Source organism: Heloderma suspectum, chromosome 1 (assembly GCF_057233095.1).
Source record: "Heloderma suspectum isolate Gila_16-S chromosome 1, 16-S_ref, whole genome shotgun sequence".
NCBI classification, from domain to species: domain Eukaryota; kingdom Metazoa; phylum Chordata; class Lepidosauria; order Squamata; family Helodermatidae; genus Heloderma; species Heloderma suspectum.
The window spans coordinates 434,815,338-434,841,604 of record NC_139458.1 but is presented as its reverse complement, the minus strand read 5'-3'; the positions used below and the strand labels follow the sequence as shown (position 1 = coordinate 434,841,604).

General features: G+C 49.1%; 1 protein-coding gene across 3 annotated transcripts; it reads left to right on the top strand.

The window, feature by feature from the left end:
- Nucleotides 1-368: 368 nt before the first annotated feature.
- LOC146360345 (serine protease 55-like) lies at nucleotides 369-25,752 on the top strand. Of its 3 annotated transcripts, XR_014787007.1 has the most exons (6): nucleotides 369-1,259; nucleotides 5,123-5,348; nucleotides 6,478-6,719; nucleotides 13,551-13,705; nucleotides 15,119-18,300; nucleotides 20,292-25,752. XR_014787007.1 is itself a non-coding variant. In XM_084829384.1 (5 exons), the coding sequence occupies exons 1-5, from the start codon at nucleotides 1,046-1,048 to the stop codon at nucleotides 15,434-15,436; spliced, it is 1,155 nt and encodes a 384-aa protein (XP_084685510.1). In that variant the 5' UTR covers nucleotides 369-1,045; the 3' UTR covers nucleotides 15,437-25,752. The 3 variants fall into 3 exon arrangements, 2 of the variants coding, with proteins under 2 accessions (XP_084685510.1, XP_084685511.1); XM_084829384.1 differs by having other exon boundaries at nucleotides 15,119-25,752; XM_084829385.1 differs by lacking the exon at nucleotides 369-1,259 and having other exon boundaries at nucleotides 5,095-5,348; nucleotides 15,119-25,752.
- The last annotated feature ends 515 nt before the right edge of the window (nucleotides 25,753-26,267 follow it).

Here is a 26,267-nt window from a genome sequence, read left to right as displayed (position 1 = left end):
CTGCCTTCTCTCAGACTCTGCAATCTATGTGGGCTCTTATTATACTGACTAGGGCTTCTGCCCTTGCCACATGTTGGAGTGGCCATACAAGGATCCCTGGGATCTGTTCCAGCTACGCTGTTCTGTGCCTTTTCTATTACTCTGAGATTTCATTATTTATTATTTATTTAAAGGATTTATACCCTGCTTCCACACTGACAACAAAGGTCCGCATAGTTAAAGCAATATTATTCCCCATAGTAACCTATGGCTGCGAGAGCTGGACCATAAGGAAGGCTGAGCAAAGGAAGATAGATGCTTTTGAACTGTGGTGCTGGAGGAAAATTCTGAGAGTGCCTTGGACTGCAAGAAGATCAAACCAGTCCATACTCCAGGAAATCAAGCCAGACTGCTCACTTGAGGGAATGATATTAAAGGCCAAACTGAAGTACTTTGGCCACATAATGGGAAGACAGGATACACTGGAGAAGATGCTGATGCTAGGGAAAGTGGAAGGCCAAAGGAAGAGGGGCCGACCAAGGGCAAGATGGATGGATGATATTCTGGAGGTGACGGTCTCGACCTTGGGGGAGCTGGGGGTGGCGACAGCCGACAGGAAGCTCTGGCGTGGGCTGGTCCATAAAGTCACGAAGAGTCGGAAGCAACTGAATGAATAAACAACAAACCCTGCTTCCAGATTCATACAAACAGAACAGTCCCTCCCCTCAGGCTTGCAGTTAAAAAGACATGACACACAAAGAAAAGGGATGGAGAGGGGAGAGGAAAACAAACTCAGGCAACCCCTTACAGTCCCTACTTATAGTGACCAGCTGTGATGCAAACAGGCTGCTCACGGGTCAAAAACAGGCTTCATTGGGTCTCCAAGGAATAGCTGGATGAACGGACTTTCATCAAAATGGCTGTCAGAGAGCTTGGAGGTGCTGGTTTTACAGATTAAGACTCAGGGGGCCCAGTTGATTTCCCCCCGACCCTTCCTGCTGCCCTTCAGTACAGTTGGAGCAGATAACCTCGGTGGGAGTGAAGGAATGTTTCCTTAACAGCTGTGATGTGGTCTGCCATTGGCTATTTTATTAATGTATTCCATTTTAGTTTGGATAGAAGGGATTCTGCTGCTTTTCTAGTACAGGCCTGGAGGACGGGACCCCCTCCCCATTGGAAAAGATACAGTGAGACATTTGGCCCTACCTATCGATCCAAGGAGGGGGGCATCTCAAAAAATAAATGGATCAGAATGCCCTCCAGGAAAACAGGAATTCATGGTAAGAATTTCCTTTTTTCTCTACAAGTACTTTTTGCTTTGCTTTGCTTTGCTTTGCTTTGCTTTGCTTTGCTTTGCTTTGCTTTGCTTGATTTGGTAGCCACAGAAAGCCAGAGGCCACGTGGATCTGCAAGAATGGGTCCATTTCCTAAACGCTGTGTTTGGCTTGTTTGTTTTGCTCTGTTTTATTCCCCTTTTTCTTTTCCAGTGCGGCATCCTCTGGGGCAAGATCTTATATAGCCTGGACACCAGATTTCCCTTCCAAAGTTGGTCAGGGGTCTTATCCATGGGGTTTCTGTGGAGTTTTGAATTGACTTGTTGAGTAGATCTAAGGAATTGCAGCTACATCGTCAGAAAGTTGACCTAGATCAGTATGTTCTTTGGCTTCTCATTCTCTGCAGTTACAACAACATCTTTAAGAGTAATCATCTTCTGTTTAATAGCTGAAAATAATAGCTGTGACGACGACAGAATGTCTGTAATAGCATTTCTCTGTTGCAGATGACCACTTACTACTGTTCCATTTTGATTCCCCCTGTAGATGCTGCCATGCTGCCACATGGTGGTCCATCATGACTACCATTTTATCCTCTCCCAATTAGAGATGTGGGAGAAATTTTGTTTAGTTCTCACTTTAATGCGCACCTACCTAATTCCCACTTCCCAAATCGATGCATAAACTGAAACACCGTTATTCTTCCCTATTTGCACTTCTGCGAATTTTGCAAAGCACTTTTCCAATCACAAAAATGCACACAGAGATGGCTATATTAGGGGGTAGTGCACACAAAAGTGCATATATGAGGAGCAGTGTGCATGAAAATGTGTGCAAAATTTAATGAGAACTCTTACCCCCCCCCCAAATTGCAAACGGATGCTAAAACAAAGTGAGACGAACTTAAGATTGGAAAAAATTAGAAACTGAGAGAAACACAAGGTGACACATTTTTCCATCCCTACTTCCAATCCTTTATGGAAAGAAGCTAAAATATTTATGGAAAGAAGCCATAGCTTGGTGGAAGAGCCCCTGCTGTACATGCAAGAGGTCCCAGGTTCATTCCCCTGCACTTCCAGGTAGGACTGGGAAAAGACTCCTTTCTGAAATGCTAGAGAGCCTGTCAGTCAGTTTAGATGAGTCTTCTCCAGCCTGGTGCCCCCCAGCTGTGTTGGGCTGCAACTCCCATCATTCCCAGCCAGCATGAGAATGATGGGAGTTGTAGTCTAACATATCTGGAGGGCACCAGGCTGAGGAAGGCTGGTGTAGATAATTCTAACATGGGTGAGTTGCTTATAAGACATGTTCCTATGTGTGCTGGGGAACTTCAACATGCATGCTGAGGCCGCCTTGTTGGGAGTGGCTCAGGTCGTCATGGCCACCATGGGTCTCTCCCAATTAGTATCTGGCCCCACTCATGTAGCAGGACACATTTTGGGTCTGGTTTTCTGCATAGGGCAGGATGATGGTGATTTGGAGGTAGAGGAACTCTCTATAGTTCCATTGTCATGGACAGATCACTATCTGGTGGGGTTTACATTTGTTTGAACTTGGAGCCTCTGAAGGGGCGGGGGGTGGGGCGATTAAGATGGTCCGCCCCAAGAGTCTGATGGATCCAGATGACTTTCTGATGGCTCTAGGGGTTTTCCTGTCACCTGAGCAGGTGATTCTGTCAAAGCTCTGGTTAATCTCTGGAACAGAGAAATGGCCTGGGCAATTGACACAGACAATTGCTCCTGAGCATCCTCTCCCATGCAGTGGAGCCCAACAATCCCCCCCCCCGGTTTTCCAGGGTGCTGTGGGTGATGAAATGAGTGGGATGTTGACTAAAGCAACATTGGCGGAAAACTCTGAATGAATCCAATCGAACACAGGCTAGAGCTCATTTAAAAGCCTACTCCATGGCAAGGAGGGCGGCAAAGAAATCATACTTCTCTGCCACCATTGCATCTTTTCAGAGTCGCCCAGCAGAGCTTTTTTGGGTGGTCAGAGCCTGTTACACTCTGACCTGCAAGAAGAAAAGATGGACCACTTGATAGCATGCTGTGATCAATCTGCGAGACACTTTGCAGATAAAATCGATTGTATCTGTGCCAACATGGATGCCATAGCTGATACCGGTCCAGTGGATGTAACTTTGGCTCCTGCTTGTCCAATTACAATGGATACTTTGTAAATCAAATACACAAATATATTCCTACCATAGTCAATTTGTTTTTTTGGTACTGCCACTGATAATAGTAGGGTTGTTCATGAACATTTTAAGAACCCTGGCTCCATCCACATGCAGAGTGTCTTGCAGCCTCTCCTATCTCACAGCCTCAGAGGCGCAGACACACTGGTTTGTTACAGCCTCTAGTAAAGAATCCTTAATTTCATTAAAAGGCTTAGGAAGGTATTCAGTTGTGAACATGGTGGTCTCTCCATTAAAAAAAAATGTCATCAGTCTCCTTTCAAACTAGCAAACCGTCATGAACATCCAAAATGGCTCTTCTGGCAAAGCCAGCTTCTTCCTCTCCTCCTGTCCCACGTGCTCTAGCAGAGTCAGTCTCCAAAGCCTCCTGCCTACGCTCACACTAGCATCTCTTGCTAGACTTCCCAAATCAGTTGTGAATGGCTCCTTCTTCTGTCAGCTGCTGCTTTCACCAGTCACCAGTGCTGTGTCCAACAAACCCCCAATGAGCCTTTTTAGGAATTTACAGTTGCTCCCACACTGGCCCTGTTTCTGGGGTTGCCTTCCTTTCATTTAATCTTTACAGACAGTCGTGCTCCTTGCATGCCAGCTTTTTCTGTGCTGTCCTATGATTTTTCAGACCTGCTTGCGGTGATTTAAATGTTTTAAAAATGCAGTTGCCACATCAGTTTGTCTAGCGTGGACAGGCAAAGCACTATTGAGGGTTTCTTTGCCTTCAGTTAAATACTTCCTGCTTGCAAGTTCAACCCATTCTTTTGCTTGTTCATTAATGCTGGTGGGGGATGGATAACCCCTTGCCCCTTAATTGCCCCCTCTTTAGCCAGATGTCTGTTTAAAGGGGAACCTTTTATTACTAGTTTCCTCTCATTTGTATTCACTTTTTAGAGTGAAATAGTATTCTTTCCCCTAAAAATTCTAAGTTACTTCAAAGTGTTTGTACATGCCCTGGGATCTCAGGGACACATTTGGAGGTAAAATATAAGTAGATAAAGAAAGAGGAAGTTTTTAAACCCACCACCTTTCCTTTCCCTGTTGGGACTGCCAAACCCTGGCCCCTGCTCCCTCAAGACACTTTGTCCTTCCAGCATCCCTAGACCCCCTTGGGCATTTAACAGAGGGGCCTCCCAAAACAGGCCTGGACCACCTGACTGCTGGGACCTCCACAGCCAGGCACTCCCAGGATGCCATTATGATGTCGCCACAAGTGAACAAGCTGGCGAGTGATGTCACATGGGGGCAAACAGGAGTGGGAGGAACTGTGGGCAACATCACAGCCAGGCAAACAGATTTCTTCCGGCTTGTACAATGAGGATCAAAGGGATTGCTTTGTGCAGCTTTCTGCTCCGAACATGAGGAGAGAGGACCTCTTTAGGACGAGGTTAAAATGCCGCTGCTCGTTCTCCTGCTTCTAGCATCCTTCCTGAGGATCCCCCATGCACGTAGGTGGAAACTCTTTCCATGTTAGCCCCTTTATTCCTGACCTCCAGGTGGCAAGAAGGCCAGAGTCTTCTTGGTGCAGTACACAGGACCTGGGAGAAATGAGATCAAAGCCCACGTCATCTTATTGCAGGTCTGTGTGCCAAGGTGCTCTCTTCCAGCCCAGCCAACCTCTCCCCAAACTGTAAAAGGGCACAACTTATACAGGGAATGAATTCCTTCTACCGTCTCTCAACAGAGCTACAAGAAGACCTTCCTGGTCCTATTTCTTCCTGTGGCCTGAGCCCCAAATCCAAAGCCACGTCCTTGACAGTAGCAACAGCTAACGAGGGGACAGTACCGGCTACACTTGAGACACTTCCCTGGCAGGTCAGCATCGAAACCGAAGGCGAGCATGTCTGCGGAGGGGCGGTTCTGAGCAGCTGGTGGATCCTGTCTGCGGCTCATTGCTTCACGGATGACTTGTGAGTATTGGAGCCCATCTGGGCAGTTAGTCGCCTTTCCAAAGAATATTCTCTGAGTGAGTTGTTTTAACTAGTGTGGTAAAGTATGACCCATGGAGACCTGTGATACCTGAAGAAGACTATTCTTGAAAGGTGTCAGGCAGTCATCAAACAGCAACCCTGCGTACTATCAACAGGCTCTGGGGAACCCAAATATTAGCAGAAGTACAAACATTATCAAGAAAAAATGCACTCGTACGGGTGGGGAAGCCTCCAAACAGCTCAGTAAGGACTGAGCATGCTCCGTGGGCATGGAATGCTGGGGGTGGGGGGGGGGATGGAATGGAATGGAGTATTCTGGAAAGGGCATGGCTGGCTGTAACCTTGAAGCAGAGCACACTGCACACTGCAACATTTTGTTGAAAGATCCATTTGTAAATTGCTATTTTGAAGCACCACTCTGAGATTGGCCTCTCTGTGGTTTGTTTTTATAGGGGGGCTGCCTCTCCCTTTTTCTTCCCTTTTCCAGGTATCCCTTCACAGCAGCCTGATTGAACTCTATGGAGGCTGGTGCCTCCTATTTCAGTGGGGCAGTGAATCTGCTCTGAGTTTCAGTCAGAACCAGCCAGAACTCTAAAGGAGCTATCCAAGGTGCATTCAGCTCCTTGGATGGCTCCTTTAGAGTTCTGGCTGGTTCTGTCTAAAACCCAGAATGGATTCACTGCCTCACCGAAATCGGAGCCACCTGTCTCCACAGACTGAATTTGTCCTGCAGATTCTGCTTTTGTTGCTTTTGAGACCCCCACTCCCTACCTGAGACCTAACCCCATCCAGATGGCCAGGGTTGGGTCTCAGGCAGTGTTGCCCAGTGCTTCCTTCTCTTTTTCTTTTATGCCAGCTGTTGGATGTGAAGGAGCCATCCCTCACAGTTCAGGTCGTTCCACTCCAGGGATCAACCCAGGTGGTCACCTGATGTGGGGGATTCAGGGCACCACTTCTAACATAATGTCTCAGTTGTGGAAATCACAGTGGGAAAGTGGGGAGCACATAGGTCCCACACAGGTGCAGGCCACAGGACTCTCCTACCCTTAAGGAACGGTTCACTGATTCATCTCACTGATGCTGTGCATCCCTCTTCTTCGTTCCCAAGTTCTTCAGATCTCCATATAGTGGTCAACTCGAATGAGGATTCATCAGGGAAAAGGAAACTGGACAGGGTGGTCATCCATCAAGACTTCAGTGGTGTGAGCCTGATCAATGACATCGCTTTGATCCTGCTGGACTCTCCCATAGAGTTTAGTGAAGTGAAGACACCCATTTGCCTGCCCTTGTTGCATGACCTTGGCATGTGGCAAGACTGCTGGGTTGCCACGTGGAGATCCGTCACAGCAGGTACAGAATTTTCTAGTCTAGGGCTGAGGCAAAATGTGTCTCCCCCCCCCCCCCCGCTCCTTTTCCATTTTTGCCACCCTATTCACAGCCACAAGTTGGGGCGATATTTCAGCAATGAGGGTATGCAAATGGGGCAGTGTTTTTGCCCCACTTACTGCTAGCAGCTTCACACTCCCTGCTGCTACTGGCCACGCTTTTTAGAAGATCTTTCCCTACTTCTTCCTCTCTGGGCAGGAAGAATCGCTTTCTCATCTTGCCTTCAATCTCCTGGTGTCCGTCCTGAAGCCAAATCAGAGTGAAGGCAAGAAGGATTGCTTCCTAATTCTCTCCTTAATTTGGCTTCAGGATGGATGCCATCAGAGTGAAGAATTAGGAAGCAATGGTTCCTATCTGGAGAGGAAGAGGATCAGACGGATCTTTTTAGAACGCAGAGCTGGCAATCATGGGGCGAGTGACTGAATTGGCAGCTCCAGCAGCAGAAATGGGGAATGAGGATGGCATGATTTCATGAATCCTTCTCCCCTCAAAGAATTCAAGCTGGAAAAGTTCTCAAACATTCATTACATTTGGAACACTACTTGCAAAAAATGTGTATATTAGGGGAAAATCTACATAGGAGGAGAAATATGCACAAAAACAATTATGGGTTTTCATGCAAACTTTTAAAAAAACATGTCAGAGTTCAAAACAAATTGAACTTAAGATTAGAGAAATTTGCACAGTTCTTCTTCGTGGTCTCTGTGCATCACACATGTGGGCTCTGCGCCTCCACTGAGCCTCGATTTGGGAAACTTTTATAGCTGAGAGATTTCTGGCAGGAACCCCCCGACCCCCCGTCCAACTGCGCATGTCCCTAGTGGGGTCCAACCTGTTCTCTCAGTTCTTCTTCGACCACCATTGTGGTTGCCTCATTGAGAATTTCGTCATCTTCCGACAGTGTTTTTTCACTAAATTGCTACATTTTTTCTGTACCTGTTCTAATTTTCTATCGTGTTTTTTCTATCTCTATAAAGTTTTGTTGCTTATTTCTTTGTTTTTGTGTGATCTTGCAGTCACATTTTCCGCCTCAGGGTGTATGGCCTTGAAAGCACCTTTCAGAAAATGTACCTGGCATGGTAGCAAGCTGCCACCCTCGGACGGACATTCCCTCTGTCTGCTTTGTCTAGGAGAGGGTCATGTGGTGTAGAAGAAATTTAAGAAAGCATTATGTTTGCGAAATGTAGGTGAGAGCCTTGTATTGCAGCACAGACTCTTTATGTTGCATGGGTTTCTTCTCAACAGCTGTTTGAGTTTTGACTTTGGCCAATAAAGTCTCTGAAGGAATTGTACTCCAAAACACAATTGTGGTTGATTTCTACAACAGTGGTAAAGTCCCGGTCACACTGTCAGGGTTTCTCAAAGCAGGCATGTAGGAATCGGGGAGATAGGCCGAGTTGTGTAAGTGAGCGCTCGAGGCTGTGGAAACCTCCAAAGCCCCGATGGCTCAGACTGCCTCTTCTCCAAAAGAGAGGACAACCTCCACAAAGGACACTGAGAGAACAGTAGAGAGTCCTGGCCCCTCATCACCTGCCATGCCAACCCTAGCCATGGGCGGGACATACATACATACCAGGGAGATCTCTGCCTGTATCCACGGCAAAGACATTGGCAGAAAAGGCATGAACGCCTAAACCTGCAGAACTGCAGAAGAAAAAGGAGTCAAAGCGTCCAGAGGAGTCAGTAAAGAAGCCAGTGGAATGCTTTCTGACCCCGCTGCCACTAATGAACTCACCGATACTGATAAGGCAGGAAGCCTTGGTACCGATGCTCGATATCATCCAGCTTGTATCGACATTGGAAAGCAAGGTAAGAGATTCTCTACCTATACACGGGCATGAGCAAGAGACACACACGACCAGATCACCTCAGTGGCGATGCTCACCAGAATCTGTGCATTCAACCCGCTACCCTAGGGATTGTAGACCAGAGTTCCAACAACTCACTTACCCTCAGCATCAGTCATGTTCACCGATGTCACATTGGGGTATTATTGGGACAACTGGTGGCACAGATCATAGAATAGTAGGGTTGGAAGGGACCTACGAGGAAGGAACACAAAGATCAGTACCATTGCCAATATAGGGATTTTTTCTCCACATCACAGATAAATACCGTCAACCTCTCTTTCAGGCCTGCCTGTGCAGGACATGTTTTACCTCTGCTGGCACCAATGCAGGTGATGGATCTGTTTCTGACTAGGCAAGGGGCTGCATCCTCGTCATTACCGGTGGCACCAATGATTCCACCAGTTGCGCTGACACCATTAGGGAGGAACACCCTCACACCCAGAGGCCTCACCTCGTTCAGATGACTACAGATCCAGTTCAGCATCGTATTCTTTGGTGGCACCATCCATTTAATCAGATAAGGGGAGATAAGGACCCTTATCTCCTTTAGAGAATCTTGCTCACTTTTCAGAGCAGATCCAGAGAATGGTACAGTCCCTTGGAACTGAAACACAACAACCAGTCCAGAAATTGAAGGATCCAGTCTTCAGCGTGGTGCATGTCGAAACGTCGATGTCAGTTGCCATTCCCTTTCTGCCGACCCTTCTCCAGACAGTACAACAGTCCTGGAAGACCCCAGACTCGATGACACTTACCTCAAACAGACTCGAAAATATGTATAGAGTCTTAGAAAAAGACGCCGAGTTTCTCTTTACACACCCATGACCAAACCCAATAATTGTCGAGTCCTCCCAAAGCCAATTGCAAGAGATCCATTCTGCTCCCATAGACAAAGAGGGGTGAAGATTAGATCTGATGGGTCACAGGATATATTAGTCTGCTGCTCTCTGTTTGCAATTATCAAATTACCAAGCCACCATGGCGAGGTACCAAATGTTCCTATGGGATAAAATGGGTTCATGGTGCGACCACTTACCTGAAGATCAAATGGAGTTAGCTAGGGTGTTCCAAGCAGAAGCAACTTGCTTGGCAAGGCAGCAAATTAATACTGCACAGCACCAAGCTAACTGTAGAGCGAAGGTGATGGTTGGAGCAATAGAGCTTAGAAGGCATGCGTGGTTGCACTCTGCTGGGCTGACCCAGGAGGTATGCTCCAGAATAGAAGATCTCCGCTTCAATGCTAGACTCTTCAATGCAACAACAGATGAGGCAATGGACTCGGTTCAAAAAGCAAAGTCCATAGCTAAGAAAATGGGGCTTGGTGAACCATTGCCCCTGTACAAACAGCGAATATGGTTTCATCAGCCAGGCTACCAACAAGGGGGATCATTCATTTCAATGGCAGCCTCAGCCTCTGTCACATGCAAAAAGGCAATACTCTGCCTCTAAATTCTGCTCTAGCCGCTGAAAAGGCAACCTTGACGAAAAGAACTGCCCATTTGACTCCCCCACTATTTTTCCTCACCCTCTTGTCTAGCTCCCTGTCTTTGGCGCTTGTCTGTCCCATTTTCTTCCTGCCTGGATGCGAATAATATCAGACTCTTGGGTGCACACCATTGTCAACAGAGGGTACAAGATCGAATTCAATGCCCTACCACCTTTGGGTATGATCCATTCCACAATGTCATCACTGGTACTGGAGTCAGAAGTGGTTCCTTTTAGGAGAAAGGAGCAATCCAGCTAGTGCTAAGTCAACGACGCCAACCAAGTTTCTACTCCTGGAACTTTACCATACCAAAGAAGGATGGTGGGCTTCGACCGATCTTGGACCTGAGGGATCGGAATGCCTTCATAGCACCCAAGAAGTTCCAGATGACTACGCTGCCAACGATATTGATGTTGTTACAGAGGGAAGACTGGTTCATGTCCATCAACCTCAAAGACGTGTATTCCCACATCACCATCAAGGAATCCAGCCAGTGTTATCTCTAGTTAGCCATCGGAGCACGAGCCTACCAATTTCAAGTGCTGCCATTCAGCCTAGCGATGGCACCGAGAGTTTTCACAAAGTGTATGGCCATAGTTTGCACTTACCTGCGGCTGCAGGGGCCCATGTGTTCCCATATATCGATGATTGGCTGATTGTGGCATTGCCACGGAGGGACCTTCTTCGGTCAGTCTTGTTGACTCGCGTGCTTCTGGATTCTCTTGGACCATACGTAAACATGGAGAAGTCTTGTTTGAGTCCAGTACAAACCATCCAGTTCATTGGGGCCATATTGAATACAGTGGAAGGTCAAGTGCATTTAGCTTGGGACCATGCAGAAGCACTGATCGTGTTGGCAGCTCAAGTTAGCAAGCTGCGTATCATCCGTGCATTTACCATCCAGCACCTCTTGGGCATAATGGCTGCCACCACCATGGTAGTACCATTCTCTCACCTTCAGATGTGATGCCTACAGATGTGGTTCACCCAAGTGTTCAATCCCATGGCAAATGCTTGATGAACTTGGTTGTGACTGCCTCGGGAAATGGCCGAGTCCCTACTGTGGTGGACTGTAACAGATCAGCATGTGTTTTCATCAACCGTCTCCATCCAGGATGCTCACGACAGATACATCCCTACAAGAATGGGTGCTCACTGCGGACCTCTCAGAATTCAGGGCTCCTGGTTGGAGACAGAAAGGTACAAGCACATCAGTTTCCTAGAAATGCTGGCACTGGAGGAGGCGTGAAGGGCCTTTGATGTCAATCTCCAGAACCAAATTGTACAAGTAGTTTCCAGTAACACCACTGTTCTCTATCACATCAACAAGCAAGGTGGGATGAGATCGATACTGTTGATCAATTTGACTATCGGGATATTCGATTGGTGCACCAGACAGAATATTTCATTGGTGGCCATCCATATTGCAACTATAGACAATGTACTGGCAGATCATCTGAGCAGGTCATTTCAACCATCCCACAAGAAGCAGCTTCATCCTGAAGTGCTACAGGACCTGTTTCAGTGGTGGGGAGTTCTGTTGGTAGCCTTGTTTGCAACGGAGGAGAACAAGGTTTTCAGAAAGTATTGCAGCAGGGTGGGGATTGGGTTGACATCCCTGTGAGATGCTTTTGCCCTAGTCTGGTGTCAGAATTTCTTCTTCCTTTTCCCACCATTCCCACTGTTGACATGACTGTTGGCAAAAATTTTGAATGACAACACAGACTGCATCCTCGTAACCCCTTGGTGGCCAAGAGAGGGGTGTTTTGCTCCATTACTTTGCTGAGCAGGAAGGTAGTATATTCAGCTGCCATCGAGGCCAGCCCTTCTGTACCGAAATCACGGATGGATCCGACATCCCAACCTTCCCACACTGTGGATGACAGTGTGGAGACTTTGCAGTCTGTAGACAGAGTGCCAGTGTCGGAGGCTGTTTGCTTAGTCTTGGAAGTGGTGAGAAAACTGGCCACAGGAAGTTCTTATGCCCATACGTGGGCAAAGTTTTCTGCATTTGCCACTGCAAGTGGATTTGATCCTGTTCACCCTTCAGTTCAGTAGGTATTACAATTTCTTTTGTCATTGTACAATAAAGGTCTCAAACTTTAGTCATATAAGGTCTATACAGTGGCAATTTCTGCACTGCATTCCTCTATAGAGGGTTTTTCTGTTTTCTCTCACTCCACTGTTCGTCAGTTCCGCCTCAGGGTGAGGAACCTTATGCTACCAGTGAAGCCTCCTGTACCACACTGGAGCTTTTCAGTCGTTCTTCAAGCGCTCTTTGAACCATTGGCAGCTATCAGTCTGTGCCTCCTATCATGGAAAGTAGCATTCCTCATTGCTGTCACATCAGCTTGCTGTGCCAGCAAACTCGCAGCCCTTAGTGTGGGTCCATACGGACAAGGTGGTGTTGAGGCCTGACAATCATTTTTGCTGAAGATGATGTCTGAGTTGCATGTGAATCAGGACATTATATTACCACCCTTTTTCCATCTCCCTCTTTGGACTTGGAGTCGAGACTGCACATGCTAGATGTTTGTCAGGCACTTGCATTTTACAAGTCCTGAACTGAAGGGTTCCAGAAATCACAGCAACTCTTCCTTTGTTATGGGGGAAAGAAGAAGGGTTTACCATTATCATTGCAACATTTGGCTTCATGGGTCATACAGATGATTGTCCTTGCCTATCAATTGGTGGGTCTGGATCTGAAAGGACTGATTAAAGTGCATTTGGCTAGAGCGATGGCAACATCAGTCACATTCGATCGTGGAGTCTGCATGCTGGACCTTTGCTGTGCTGCTACTTGGTTGAGACCCTCTACCTTTATAGGGCATTATCACTTAGATGTTCGGTGCCAGGCTGACTGCTCCTTCAGGAGAGCTGTTCTGTCTTCAGTGCTTCATTAGGACACCTACCCACCTCCAGTAACTGAGCATGCTAAGTAATCACCCATATGTGAGATGCACAGAGACCACGAAGAAGGATAGGTTACTTCCCTGTTACTGCGGTTCTTCGAGTGGTCATCTCTGCATTCACACAACCCACCCACCATCCCCACTTTGGTGTCAATGCTTCTAGGAATGTTGGAACTATCTTGCTCTCAGTTCCGAGGCCACAATAGGGTCTCATGTGAACTGAGGGAATAGGTGGGAACTTGCTAGGGACATGCGCAGTTGGACAGTGGGGGAGGGTTCCCACCAAAAATCTCTCAGTTATAGAAATTTCCTGAATGGAGGCACAGAGCCCATATGTATGAATGCACAGATAACCACCCGAAGAACCACAATGACAGGGAAGCAACCTGTCCTGTGAGATGAACCAAAGATAAGCTTGGAAAAATGAGAGACTGAGAGAAACTGGAATTGACAGATTTCTCCGTACCTACCATGGGGCTCCCCCCTGCCTTTTCCCTGTCATTTCTGAACTGCCCCTCGCCCATCACTCTTTCCTCTGTGCCTGCAGACAAGGAGACGGAACCGACCAGCACGCTGTGGAAAGTGGAGATGACTCTGATTGGCAGGGAGTCTTGCTCCGAGAGGGTCCCAGGGCTGACGGGGGACGTGCTGTGCGCCATCTCTGAGGAAGGCGGGAAGGGGGCCGGGAAGGGGGCGTGCAAGGTATGATGAACCTGGGCTTGTGCTACTGTGACGCAGGCGGGGAAGCAGTAACGAACCTCAATCTCTCCCGTGGCTTCCTGGGGTGACCAGGGTTTCATTGTGCAGCTTCCAAATCGATGGGGAAGACCTATTTTGACAAACTACCAGGGACAAGCTTGGCAAAGCAGGGATACAGGGACAAGCAAGCCCCATGCCCAACCTGAGTCCCAGGCAAACCTGTAATGTCAGAGTCCTGACACCCAGTAAAGGGGAACAGACACTTCCCCTTATTGCTGTATATCAGCCTTTCCCAATCTGGCACCTTTCTGATGGGTTGGACTGCAACACCCATCACCCCCAGCTAGATGCTTCTTTGCTTGTCTTTGTTCCCACCTTTCCCTCTTTTTCCCTTCTCTTTTCCTCTCTCTCTCCCCTGGATCACATGATCACCGCAGCACCCATGGGTGCCGGGTTCCCAATTCAAACCCCCAGCACAGCTTCTTGTATTGACTGAAGCCAGCAAGGGTGGCTTGTTGGGGTGGTTAACAAACCACCCCATAACCCTACAACAGACCATGGTTCTGAGTGGGTTGATAACTACTTGAACAAGCCACCCTGGCTGGGTTCAGACAACACGAGAAGTCAGGCCTGGCCAGGGTAATTATGTAAATTGGGCTGGCACGTAACTGGCGCACACAGGGTGGTTAACAAGCTACCATGGCTTATTAACCACCCTCGTGCCATGTGAGCCGGCTCTTGCTTGCTCCCTGCTTTCCTTTTGCTTCTTCACCACCTATCAGCCCATTTGGTTTGTGCACTGGTTGTGTTCATGGAATTATGAATGATGGGTGTGTGTAAGAATAATTCTGAGGGGAGGGAGAGGTTGGGGAATTAAATTGGGATTTAACAAAAACATGGTAGCCGGGCCATCAATCCACATGGCATGCTAGAAAGTAAAAGTGGTCAGGTCCCTGCCCCAAGGTACTTATAGCACAAAATTATGCCGTCCACTATTATGGCATCAGCTTTCGTAAAGTGGACTTTAGTCCACAAAAGCATCTGCCCTAATAAATGTGTTAGTCTTCTAGGTGCAAAAAGATGCATCGTTGTTTTTGGTACAACAGACCAACATGGCTACCTTTCTGAAAATGGCCTTCAGCCCAGTAACAACATGCATATGAAGTGGCTTCAAACCACTTCATATTGACTGGCTTTGTTTGCGTTAAAATTAATACCGGTACAAAAGAGGAGAGCGGTTTCCCCATGTCACTGTGAAGAACAGCAGAGGTGGCCTCACTCCAGGGCTGCCAGACGGGCCTGTGACTGCCCCTTCCACCATAAGTACAATCATGTTTCTCCATGCAAAACCCTCCAGGTCGGATTGTGACCTATTTCTCTGGTGCTCTTCTGCCCCCACCCCACCCCACACACCAGGATAACAGCGGTGGCAGCCCTTTGGTCTGCACTTCTGGCAGCAGCGCAAAATGGTTTGTGGTCGGCATAGCCAGCCGGGGAGAGAGCTGCGAGAGGGAGGGGAGCGCTGCAGTCTACACTGTCGTCTTCAGCTACCTCGACTGGATACAAAAGGCGACGGCGGGCGAAGGGAAGCCATTTATCCCCGAAGGGGTGGACGACATTGTGGATCGCAACGGGGTCTCGATTGCTGGCCCTGAATCAGCTTCTGAATCTCTCCACCTTTCAGCTGCCTCTGCTGTTGCTTTGGTTTTGATGGCGATACTTTCCCAATTCTAATCAAATCCCTTTGTCCTGTGTGAATAAAATGGTAAACGTACTTTGCAGTACACTAGCTCTCACTGATCTCTCATCTCATCTCTCATCATGCGCTCTCACTGATTCAACTTTATTTATGTATCAATAAAAAAAACTTTTTAGAACCCTCCAAGCCTACGGTAGCCAAGTAAATCTGCGTCCCGCAGCGCCTTCCGTGTTTATCCAGCAACCTACACAAGGAATCGTGTGTGCGATGCAGGGAGACCTCTTGTGGCTGCACGGTGTACTGCAGCAAGCCAAAGGCCACCACCACGAGAGCATATGAAGAGCCACAGGGGCACAAGAAGAGCCCTGCTGGGTCAGGGCCCATCTAGTCCAGCATTCCGTCCACACGGTGGCTAGCCAGCTGTCGACTGGGAGCCCACAATGGAAGACACACACACCCTCAGCAGCTCCTCCTAGTACTTCCTCCAGTGGTGTTGTGATCAGTGTTGACGTGCAGGCACTCATCATGACGCTCCCCATAGCCATGCCCCCAAGGAGAGTCCAAAACAGCAGGCAGACGTGTGTTTCCATATCAACAAACCCGTTCCAGGAGCAGGTTTCTCCCAAAGCTAATCGGTCTTAGTTGCCCAGTCAAGACCAAGCCACCCCCACCCCCCAATACTTTGCTTTACCACAAGGATAGCTCACAACAACGTATTGTTGCTGGGGAAATCTGTTTCTCCCCCAGCTACTGTGGATGGCAGCTAAGCTGAGAGGAACAGGGAAGCCTGATGGGGGTGGCAGATAACATCATCCCTGCTACTCAAAACGCCCTGTCTCCACGATGCCGCTGTCTGCCTGGGGTCCACCCTGGCCTCCCAGAGCTGACTTACGGCATTCCTCAGACCTGTGCCACCATACGTGGCACCTTGGATGAGAACGGCTATCTATAAGCTGCAGTTACTAATGATTAATAGTCCTGTGTGCACCCCGATTCTCCCAAGCGGGGAGGTGTCTCAAGAGCAATGGAGCAGAGCACTTATCCAAGTTTCAGCTTCTTTGGAAAGAGGTCACAGGAGGCTTAGGGTATTTGTAATATTTGTGGTTCTTTACACACTATACGGGTTGAGCATAGATGCAGGCTCACAGCTTAAGGCCCGAAGTCCGCTGCCCCCGCATTAGATCTGCCAGGGGAGCAGCCACCACCCAAAGATGCTCCGTAGCCCAACTTCTGTTCTCCATCTTCCTTTCCCCCAAAAGGCTCTTTCTTCATGTAGACAATTCAAGGACCTCCATCCCAGCCCAATGAGGGCACCCAGATGGGAAGGGCTGGTCTGGAGGGGGCATCTTCCGTCTTAATATTCCTTTGTGCCCTCGATCATTCCTACATGCGTGCGTAGCATCTTGTGATCCCAGCTGCATAGCTCCCATGTTTTAACATGTGTCAAATGTTCCTGACTGTTAGAGCAATACAACACTGGAACCAATTCCCTGGGGAGGGGGTGGGCTCTCCCACACTGGAGGCATTCAAGACGAGGCTGGACAGCCACCTGTCAGGGATGCTCTGACTTGGATTCCTGCACTGAGCAGGGGGTTGGACTCGATGGCCTTGTAGGCCTCTTCCAACCCTATGATTCTATGTTCCCATGCAGCGTTTGCTTGCTTAAAAAACAAAAAACTTTACCAGGTTCTTTTTTTATGGTGTATATAATTGATAATGCTTTTATTAATGTTTTGCCATATTTTATTTTCAAAAAAAAAAATGCAAGAAGATCAGACCAGTCCATACTCCAGGAAATAAAGCCAGACTGCTCACTTGAGGGAATGATATTAAAGGCAAAACTGAAGTCCTTTGGCCACATCATGAGAAGACAGGATACCCTGGAGAAGATGCTGATGCTAGGGAAAGTGGAAGGCCAAAGGAAGAGGGGCCGACCAAGGGCCAGATGGATGGATGATATTCTGGAGGTGACGGACTCGACCTTGGGGGAGCTGGGGGTGGTGACAGCCGACAGGAAGCTCTGGCGCGGGCTGGTCCATGAAGTCACGAAGAGTCGGAAGTGACTGACCGAATAAACAACAACAATTTTTTTTTTCAAAAAACTGTGATTAAATCCCCCCCCCCCCCGAGATTAAGAAAATGTTCTTAACTGGAGGTGAGACGTATTCCTTAATGTGTTTTCTTCTTTCTGTTCTTTCCCAGAATGTGCAAAGTTTTCCCGCTCCCCTGCCATTTCCCTCTCCTTTGGGGTCACATGTTTTGGATTATGAGCCTGAGCAGGGCCGGTGTCAAAGGTCGGCACGGTCGGGCACCTGCCGAGGGCCCATGCTCCATCAGGGCCCCCCTGACAAGAGCCCCCTGGAGTTGCTCCTCCTCTTCACTAGGACAGCCTGCTTGCTCACCTGCCTTTCGCTCTGGCCCAGACAACCTTGGTGGTGAGGAGGAGGAGGAGCAGAAGATGCCACGGCCTCCCTGCTCACTGGCCCCCGGCCTGTCAAGCAAGCCAGTGGTCGCAAGGATGAGAAAGCGGAGGAGCAGCGGCTGGGGACAGCAGGGGGAGAAGGTGGACCCACTGATCGAGGGGGCCCACGGAGGCTGCCTTGCCCAACGGCACTCCGGAACCTGGAGCCCAGCACTGAACCTGAGACTTCCTTTTCCGCTCCTTGCTCCTATCAGGCATTTTTATCAGCTGCCGCCTTGACAATCACGATAAAAACATTGAACAGGCCAGGAGGAGAGGACGGTGTTCCTTTGTAAACGTCTTTGCCTCCCACCCCTGAAATCCTTCTCAGCGGTGTCTGTCTCTTCCGTTTCTGTAGGCCAGCCCTGTGTAACTCAGAGGATCTGGTGTGAGGACCTTCTCACCCTCACCGGGGTAGGCTGGTCCTATCAAATTCATGTAAGTCTTCCAGCAGCTCTTAATCATGACGGGTAAATAGAATCTCCAAGTTCAGGGGCAGTATACCTCCTAAATCGGTTGCTGGGGAGAAACAACAGCAGAGGACTGTTGCCTTCATGTCCTGCTTTAGGGTGGCCATGGGGAACATGGGTGGGAGGGTGCTGTTGCACTCATGCCCTGCTTGTGGGTCTCCCGTGGGCAGCTGGCTGGCCACTGTGTGAACAGAATGCTGGACTAGATGGACCCTTGGTCTCATCCAGCCTCAGGGCTCTTCTTATGTTCTTAAGAGTTGGTGAGACTCAGTAGCTGAGATGGACAAATCCACTGGCAACTGGTCTAGCAAGGGCTATGCACTGGTTTGCCCAGTGTTGGGGAGAAGCAACCAGGGGAGCCTGCCTCCCCAGGGCCCCTGCTTGTGAGCTTCCTGAGGCCTGGGTGCTTGGGAGACACAAATGCCACACTTGATGGACCCTTTGCTCTGATCCAGGGCGGGAGGCATGGTGTGGCTGCTTTTGCCAGGCTCTTTGAGTTTTGTGCTGCTCTCGGAGGAGGGGGGGAGTTTTCCTCCCAGCCCCTTGCTTGTTGGCATCTGCTATGCTGGCATGACTGACTTCGATCTGTAGCTCTTTCACGTGGGATAGCCGAACTTTTGGCACGCGTCATACAAATGGGAGGATGGAAGGGTGTGGAGAGAGCCGAGGGAGTTCTGGAAGGAGGAGGAATGTGTGATTAAGGGAGCCAAGCCAGAAGCAAAGCCAAATAATCGGGGTGGGGGGAGGCAAAAGAGGCCAGGCCAAACTCTCCAGCCAAGCCTTTCTATGCAGCGCTCACAGCCTTTTCGCGTAATGGAGTAGTTATTCAGCACGGCCTCTGGGTGGCAGCGTTGCTTGCCTTTCTGCTGTCCTACTATATCTCCGTCTCGCCTCCCTCCTGTCTAGTGATGGGCAAACTTCAGCTCTCTTCAGCTTGATTCAAAATTGGCTCAGACTCTTTGAGCTATCTGGACAAACTCTGTTTCCAAGAGGTTTTTTCCCCAGCATGGGCCATGGCAGCGCATGCACACTGGGAGTGCATCACGCATGTATCTGATCATGCTGCCCCATGGAAGTTGCAGTTCCTAGTGCCAGCCGTGGCTGTTAGTGCTGCTTGGACATACAACCCCTTTCTCCCCCAAACAAGAGAAGGTTTCAAATCAATAAGGCAGGGGTGGGGTGGGGTGGGGTGGGGGGAGCGATCACATAAAGCACTTCAGAGCATAAGAACACAAGAAGAGCCCTGCTGGGTCAGACCAAGGGTCCATCTAGTCCCACACTCTGTTCACACAGTGGCCAACTAGCTGCCCACAGGAAACCCACAAGCAGCACCCTCCTGCCCATGTTCCCCAGCAACTGGTGTACACAGGCTCACTGCCTCTGGTATTGGAGGTAGCACATAGCCAACAGGACTAGTAGCCGCTGATAGCCTTCTCCTCCAGGAATTTGTCTAACCCCCCTTTAAAGCCATCCAAATTGCTGGCCATCACTACATCCTGGGGTAGCGAATTCCATCGTTTAACTATGTGCTGTGTGAAGAAGCCCTTCCTTTTATCCTTCCTGAATCTCCCACCAATCAGCTTCATGGGATGACCCCGGGTTCGAGTATTTTGAGAGAGGGAGAAAAATGTCTCCCTATCCACATTCTCCACACCAGGCATAATTTTGTACGCCTCTGTCATGTCTCCCCTGACCCTCCTTTTTTCCAAGTTAAACAATCCCAGCTGTTGTAACCTGCTCTCACAGGGGAGATGCTCCAGCCCCTTGATCATTTTAGATGCCCTTTCCTGCACTTTTTCCAGCTCTACAATATATTTTTTTAGGTGTGGTGACCAGAACTGCACACAGTATTCCAAGTGTAGCCGCACCATAGATTTGGATAGGGGTAGTATGATATGGCAGTTTTATTCTCAATTCCTTTTCTAATTATGCCTAACATGGAGTTTGCTTTTTTTACAGCGGCCACACACTAGGTTGACATCTTCACTGAGCTGTCCACCACAACGCCAAGATCTCTTTCCTTGTCAGTCACCACTAACTCAGATCCCATCAGGCTATACTTGAAGGTGGGATTTTTCCCCCCTCATGCATCACTTTACACTTGCTTACATTGAACCACATTTGCCATTTGGATGCCCATTCTCCAAGTTTGGAGAGATCCTTTTGGAGCTCTTCACAATCCCTTTTTTGTTTTAACTACCCTAGATAATTTGGTGTCATCTGCAAACTTGGCCACTTTACTGTTCACTTGTAGGGAACAGTCGGGACAATCAACCCAAGTAGAGAGAGAAGGCTTACCAAACAAAAGGGTGCTGGGCAAAGTGGTTTGCTTATGTCGGAGGTGGTGGAGCTGTGGCCCTCCGACTGTTGTTGGACCACAACTCCCATCAGCCCCAATGGGCAGGGATGATGGGAGGGGCAGGGGTTGCACCGCTGGCTTCTGTGTCTTGTACTTGCTGTAGACATAATATACCTCGACTTCAGCAAAGCTTTCGACAAAGTGCCCCATGATATCCTGATGAGCAAACTAGCTCAAAGTGGGCTAGATGAAACAACGATCCGGTGGATCTACAGTTGGCTACAGGATTGGACACCGAGAGTGTTTATCAATGGGATCTTCTCAAACTGGGGAGCGGTAATAAGTGGGGTACCGCAGGGCTCAGTCCTGGGCCCAGTGCTCTTCAACATTTTTTTAATGACTTGGAGGAGGAGGAGGTGCAGGGAATGCTGATCAAATTTGCACATGACACAAAATTGGGCAGGATAGCTAATACCCTGGAAGACAGAAACAGAATTCAAAGTGATCTTGATAGACTGGAGCGCTGGGCAGAAAACAAGAGAATGAAATTTAATAGGGCTAAATGCCAAGTTCTGCACCTAGGAAAAAGAAACCAAATGCACTGTTACAAGATGGGGGATACGTGACTCAACAACACTACAAGCGAGAAGGATCTTAGAATTGTTGTAGATACAAGCTGAATATGAGCCAACAATGTGATGTGGCTGCAAAAAAGGCAAATTCTCTTTTGGGTTGCATGAATAGAAACATAGCTTCCAAATCCTGGGAAGTACTAGTTCCCCTCTACTCAGCACTGGTTAGGCTTCATCTGGAGTACTGCGTTCAGTTCTGGGCACCACATTTTAAGAAGGGTGCAGACAAGCTGGAGAGGGTTCAGAGGAAGGCAACGAAGATGATCAGGGGACCGGAAACAAAGCCCCATGAAGAGAGACTGAAAGAACTGGGCATGTTTAGCCTTGAGAAGAGAAGACTGAGGGGAGATAGGATAGTGCTCTTCAAGTACTTGAAAGGTTGTCACAGAGAAGAAGGCCAGGATCTCTTCTTGATCATCCCAGAGTGCAGGACACGGAATAATGGGCTCAAGTTACAGGAAGCCAGATTCCGGCTGAACATCAGGAAAAACTTCCTGAGTGTCAGAGCAATACGACAATGGAACCAATTACCTGGGGAGGTGGTGGGCTCTCCCACACTGGAGGCCTTCAAGACAAGGCTGGACAGCCACCTGTCAGGGATGCTCTGACTTGGATTCCTGCATTGAGCAGGGGGTTGGACTCGATGTTCTTGTAGGCCCCTTCCAACCTTACTATTCTGTGATTCTACTTCTTTGGCAAGGCTGACTCAAGGCAAAATAAAGGAATGACACCCCATTTTTCCTTCTCAAGGGGTTTCCCCAATTGTTACCCTTCTCCATACTAGTAAATGAAGTGACAGGAAAAGACTTTCTCTCCATGGATTGAGAGGAAAGGAGGAACAGTTGTACCTTCACACACAGACTATGTGGTCCCAAGGTCATAGTGCATCCAGCCTCAAGGCTGGATTACTGCAATGTGCTCCATGTGGGGCTGCCCTTAAGGCTGTTCCGGAAGCTGGAGCTAGTGCAGAATGCAGCAGCTCGGCTTTTGTCCAGCATGAAACTCCTTTGCTGAGGGAACCGCACTGGCTGCCTATCCGCTACTGGGCCAGGTTTACCGTTTTGGTACTAGTGTACAAAGCCCTAAACAACTCAGGAACAGGATACTTGAGAACATCTTCTCCTTATCAATCTGCCCAGTCACTGAGGTTATTGGAGGGTATGTTCCTGGTGGTTTCACATGGACCCATGGCCTGATTGGAGTCCACCCAGAGAAGAGCCTTCAGTGTGGTGGCCCCCTTTCTGTGGAACGCCCTGCCTTTGGCAGTCAAGCAGGCATCAACATTTGTGTTGTTACCAGCCCCTCCTAAAAACATTTTATTCCAGGAAGACTTCGTTGATTGACCAGCCATGGTTTTTACTGGTATTGTTTTTAAAAAACTTTTAATATGGTGTTTTATTCTTTTTAGCTTTTGTGGTTCACTGTTCTGGAATCTGTTTCGATGTAAGCAGTATATAAATGTTGTAAATACATAAAATAAGGGAGTCGAGAGAGTTGCCTCTTTGGGGAATGCTCGTGGATAAATAGACATCCTTGCACGGGATGGATCTGTTTGGAAGCACGAGGCTGTGCGTTCACTCTGAGACTGATAGTAACATGGTAAACACTGGTACAGGGAAAAGGGTTGGAAGGGGGAGTGGGGAGCAAAACTAGCTATGGGTAAAGCCAGTGTAGGCTGGTGGCTCCGATGTCAGTGGAGCCACCAGTGGAGCCTCCCCCTGGGGGAGAAACACCCTGCTGTGGTTGGAGATAAGAGCGGGGTTTCCTCTCCCTGTGCTTGAGAAAGCCTGTCTTTACTGCTCAGGGCGGGGGCTGGGGAGGGGAAGGGGCCTCACCAACTTCTGTGGAACTTCTGCAGGTCAGATCAGGAACATCTGCAGGCTGGATTATGGCCACGGGTTGGAGATTCCCCATGTTTGTCCTAAAGGATTTTCCTGCATAGCCAGGAGACCTCAGGCAGCCAGGTTGGGCCATTGGGTTGGGCCGCCCCTGTCCTTTGGAGGTGGGAGCATGTGTCCACCTCCTAGTGGATGTCCTCCTTGAGTCCTACATGTCTTGGCTTTCTAGACCTACCAGAGGATCACCTCCAACTGATTCAGAGGGATTTCTCATTACATTCCCATCTTATGGATGGGTGAATAAGGATAAAACAGAGCCCAGTCTCCCAAGGCTGGGATTAGAACCCAGGGCTTCCAGGCTCAGGTTCTTCCATGAGGACATACTGGCCTTTGCAGCATGAGGCCCCATAGCACTGTGACTGCTTTGGAAAGTGAGTTCTACGTCCAAAGAATTTCCCACATTCGGATTTGGAGCTTACTGAGGAGATGGACAGATCTCACTCACCTTTTCTTTTTTGGCAATGATATGAAGGGGAGGAAAGAAAGAGTTGTGAATTAACAATAATAACAGAACACCCTCCCCCCCCCCATCCCACACCTTGCTCTCCATTCAGGCTTTTGACAATAAACAAGGTCATTTGATTCATTCAGTTCTTGGAGTAAACAAAGTCCCACAATAATACATTCCCCCCTTCCCGCCCGCCCCCCCGTTCTACCTCCCCCCCTCTTTTTCCTCTAAGAATAGAAGCCTTCCCAGCTCCCTTTTACCTTCAGCTCTGCCTCTGAGAATCCAATTCGCTGCCACTTCCTCAAACAAAAGTTCAGGGCTCCACCGAAGGCGCAGCGTTTCCTACGCACTGTGGGAATCTCACCTTCCCCGGGTAACATCTGCAGAGACACCCCGGCCTGCCTTGTGTTTGTCTGTATTTGTTTGTCTGTCTGTTTGTTTGTTTGTTTGTTTATTGTTCTCTGTTGCAAAACAAGAGCTTAAAAAATGAAGCAAACCCACACTGACAACAGTGCGGTGATGGACTCTCGCATGGGTGGCTTTAAAAGGGAATAGACAATTTGTGGTCCAGCGCTATTAGCAACTGCAGGAGCCCTTGCAAGAATGGCAGCTTCCAGAGGCCTTCATGCTTGTCTTGCTGCTAGGCCCCACTTTTGCCTCTTCCCTCCCTGCCACGGTTCCCACGCCACCACTGCCAAGGGAAGGGAAGGGAGTGGGGCGTGAATTGCGGGGGGGCCACAGAGATGGGCTGGAAGCTGCACATTTCCCTCCTGCTTGGCTTTCGACCTAAGCAGGAGAGGACGTTGGAGTCTCGTCAACACTCGCCTCTCCTTTGTAAGGGGGTTTTACGAATTCCTGAGCAGTGGCATCGTGGTTAATTTGGAAGCGCCAGTGCTCATCGTGGCAGTTTCCATAGCCCTCTCCCGAAGAAGCGTCCAAAAACTGCAGGCAGCGATGATGATCCGTATCCACAAACCAGTTGTAGGAATATTCATCTCCACCAGGAGCTGGTCTTTTATAAAGCTAATGGGACTTAACTGGCTTTTCAAGACCAAATGACCCAAAATACTTGCCAGCACGACAGGGAATTTACCAGTCATGACAGGGAATTTCAACAAAGTTCATTTCCGGCCAGCTACTGTGAGGATTGCAGCTCAGCTCCGAGGGAACGGTGAAGTCGGAGGGTGGCGGATGGCATCAGCGCCCCTGCTAGTAAAGAACTCCCAGCGCTGGGCCGCTGTGGGCCCTGGCCCCATTACACCTCTGCTCCTGATGGTCAGTTTGGAGCCTGGCTTGGGCGGACTTCGCCAGCATCACAGTCCAGAGCCTGAAACCTTGAAACGGGAACCGGCTGCATCTCTGCAGCCCCCGGCACAAAGAAGACTGGAGCCGCGCACAACCACCCTGGCCTCCTGCTGGGTTTGCTGCCCTCTGCCGGAGTACTCCAGCATCCAGATAGCCTGTGTCCAGAGTTCGAATGACACCCACGGAGTCGAGATCAAGTGGGGGAGCTGTCAGGGCTGAGCTATAGGCAACTGGCAAGATGGAGCCAGGAGTCACAGCAGTGGTCAGAACCTACGACTCAAGGCGGAGTCATTGCTGAGGAACTAACCAGGACACACCGGCACCAGAAAGACCGCTGCGGCCCAGAGAAAGTCCCATCCCAAACAGCCTTGATAGCATTTCCAGTGGCCAGTGGTTCCCTCCTAGGGAGATGCACCAAGCTGCAGTCCTGACGGCTCGCCACCCAGGGAAGCCACACCAAGCCGTGGGTTTCTGTTTCGAGATCCAGTGGTTCCTGATAGGAGTACAACAACCCAGTCAGGGACAGGGAGGCCGCTGGAGCATGGCTAAAGAAGAGGGCAAAAGAGGACGCCAATTTATGTAATATTTCCCCATGGTGGGGAAAACTGTCACCAGGTGACGTCCTTTGCACCTGCTCAGCCACCTGTTGTCCAGGTGCTGCTAACTGTGGATGGGCAGCTTCAAGGCTGCTGGGCTACCGTCCTTTTCATGGTGCTTCCCCTTTGAACAGGCTTTGGATACGACATCCCTTCAAATGAGGACTACCCTCTATAAAGTAGGACACCTGGCCACCCTAGTCAGGGATGAAGTCAGTCCTTCACCTCCGAAACTAAATTGTGAGTTCAGCACTCCCAAAGATAGGGTGGCCGGGTGCCCTACTTTACAGAGCACAATCCTCATTTTGAAGGGCTGTCCACTCCAGGTCCAATTTAAAGATAAAGAACCAGATGAAGGGAGAGCGGAGCAGAGGCCTTAGAGCTGCCCATCCACAGTTTATTATTTATCAGTAATAATTGTTGTTCAGTCGTTCAGTCGTGCCCGACTCTTCGTGACCCCATGGACCACAGCACGCCAGGCCTTCCTGTCCTGCGCTCTCTCCCGGAGCGTGCTCAAGTTCATATTCATTGCATCCGTGATGCTATCCAGCCATCTCATCCTCTGCCGCCCCCTTCTCCTTTTGCCTTCAGTCTTTCCCAGCATCAGGGTCTTTTCCAGAGAGTTTTCTCTTCGCATTAGGTGGCCAAAATATTGGAGCTTCAGCTTCAGTATCTGTCCTTCCAATGAGCACTCAGGGTTGATTTCCTTTAGGATTGACTGATTTGACCTCCTTGCCGTCCAGGGGACTCGTAAGAG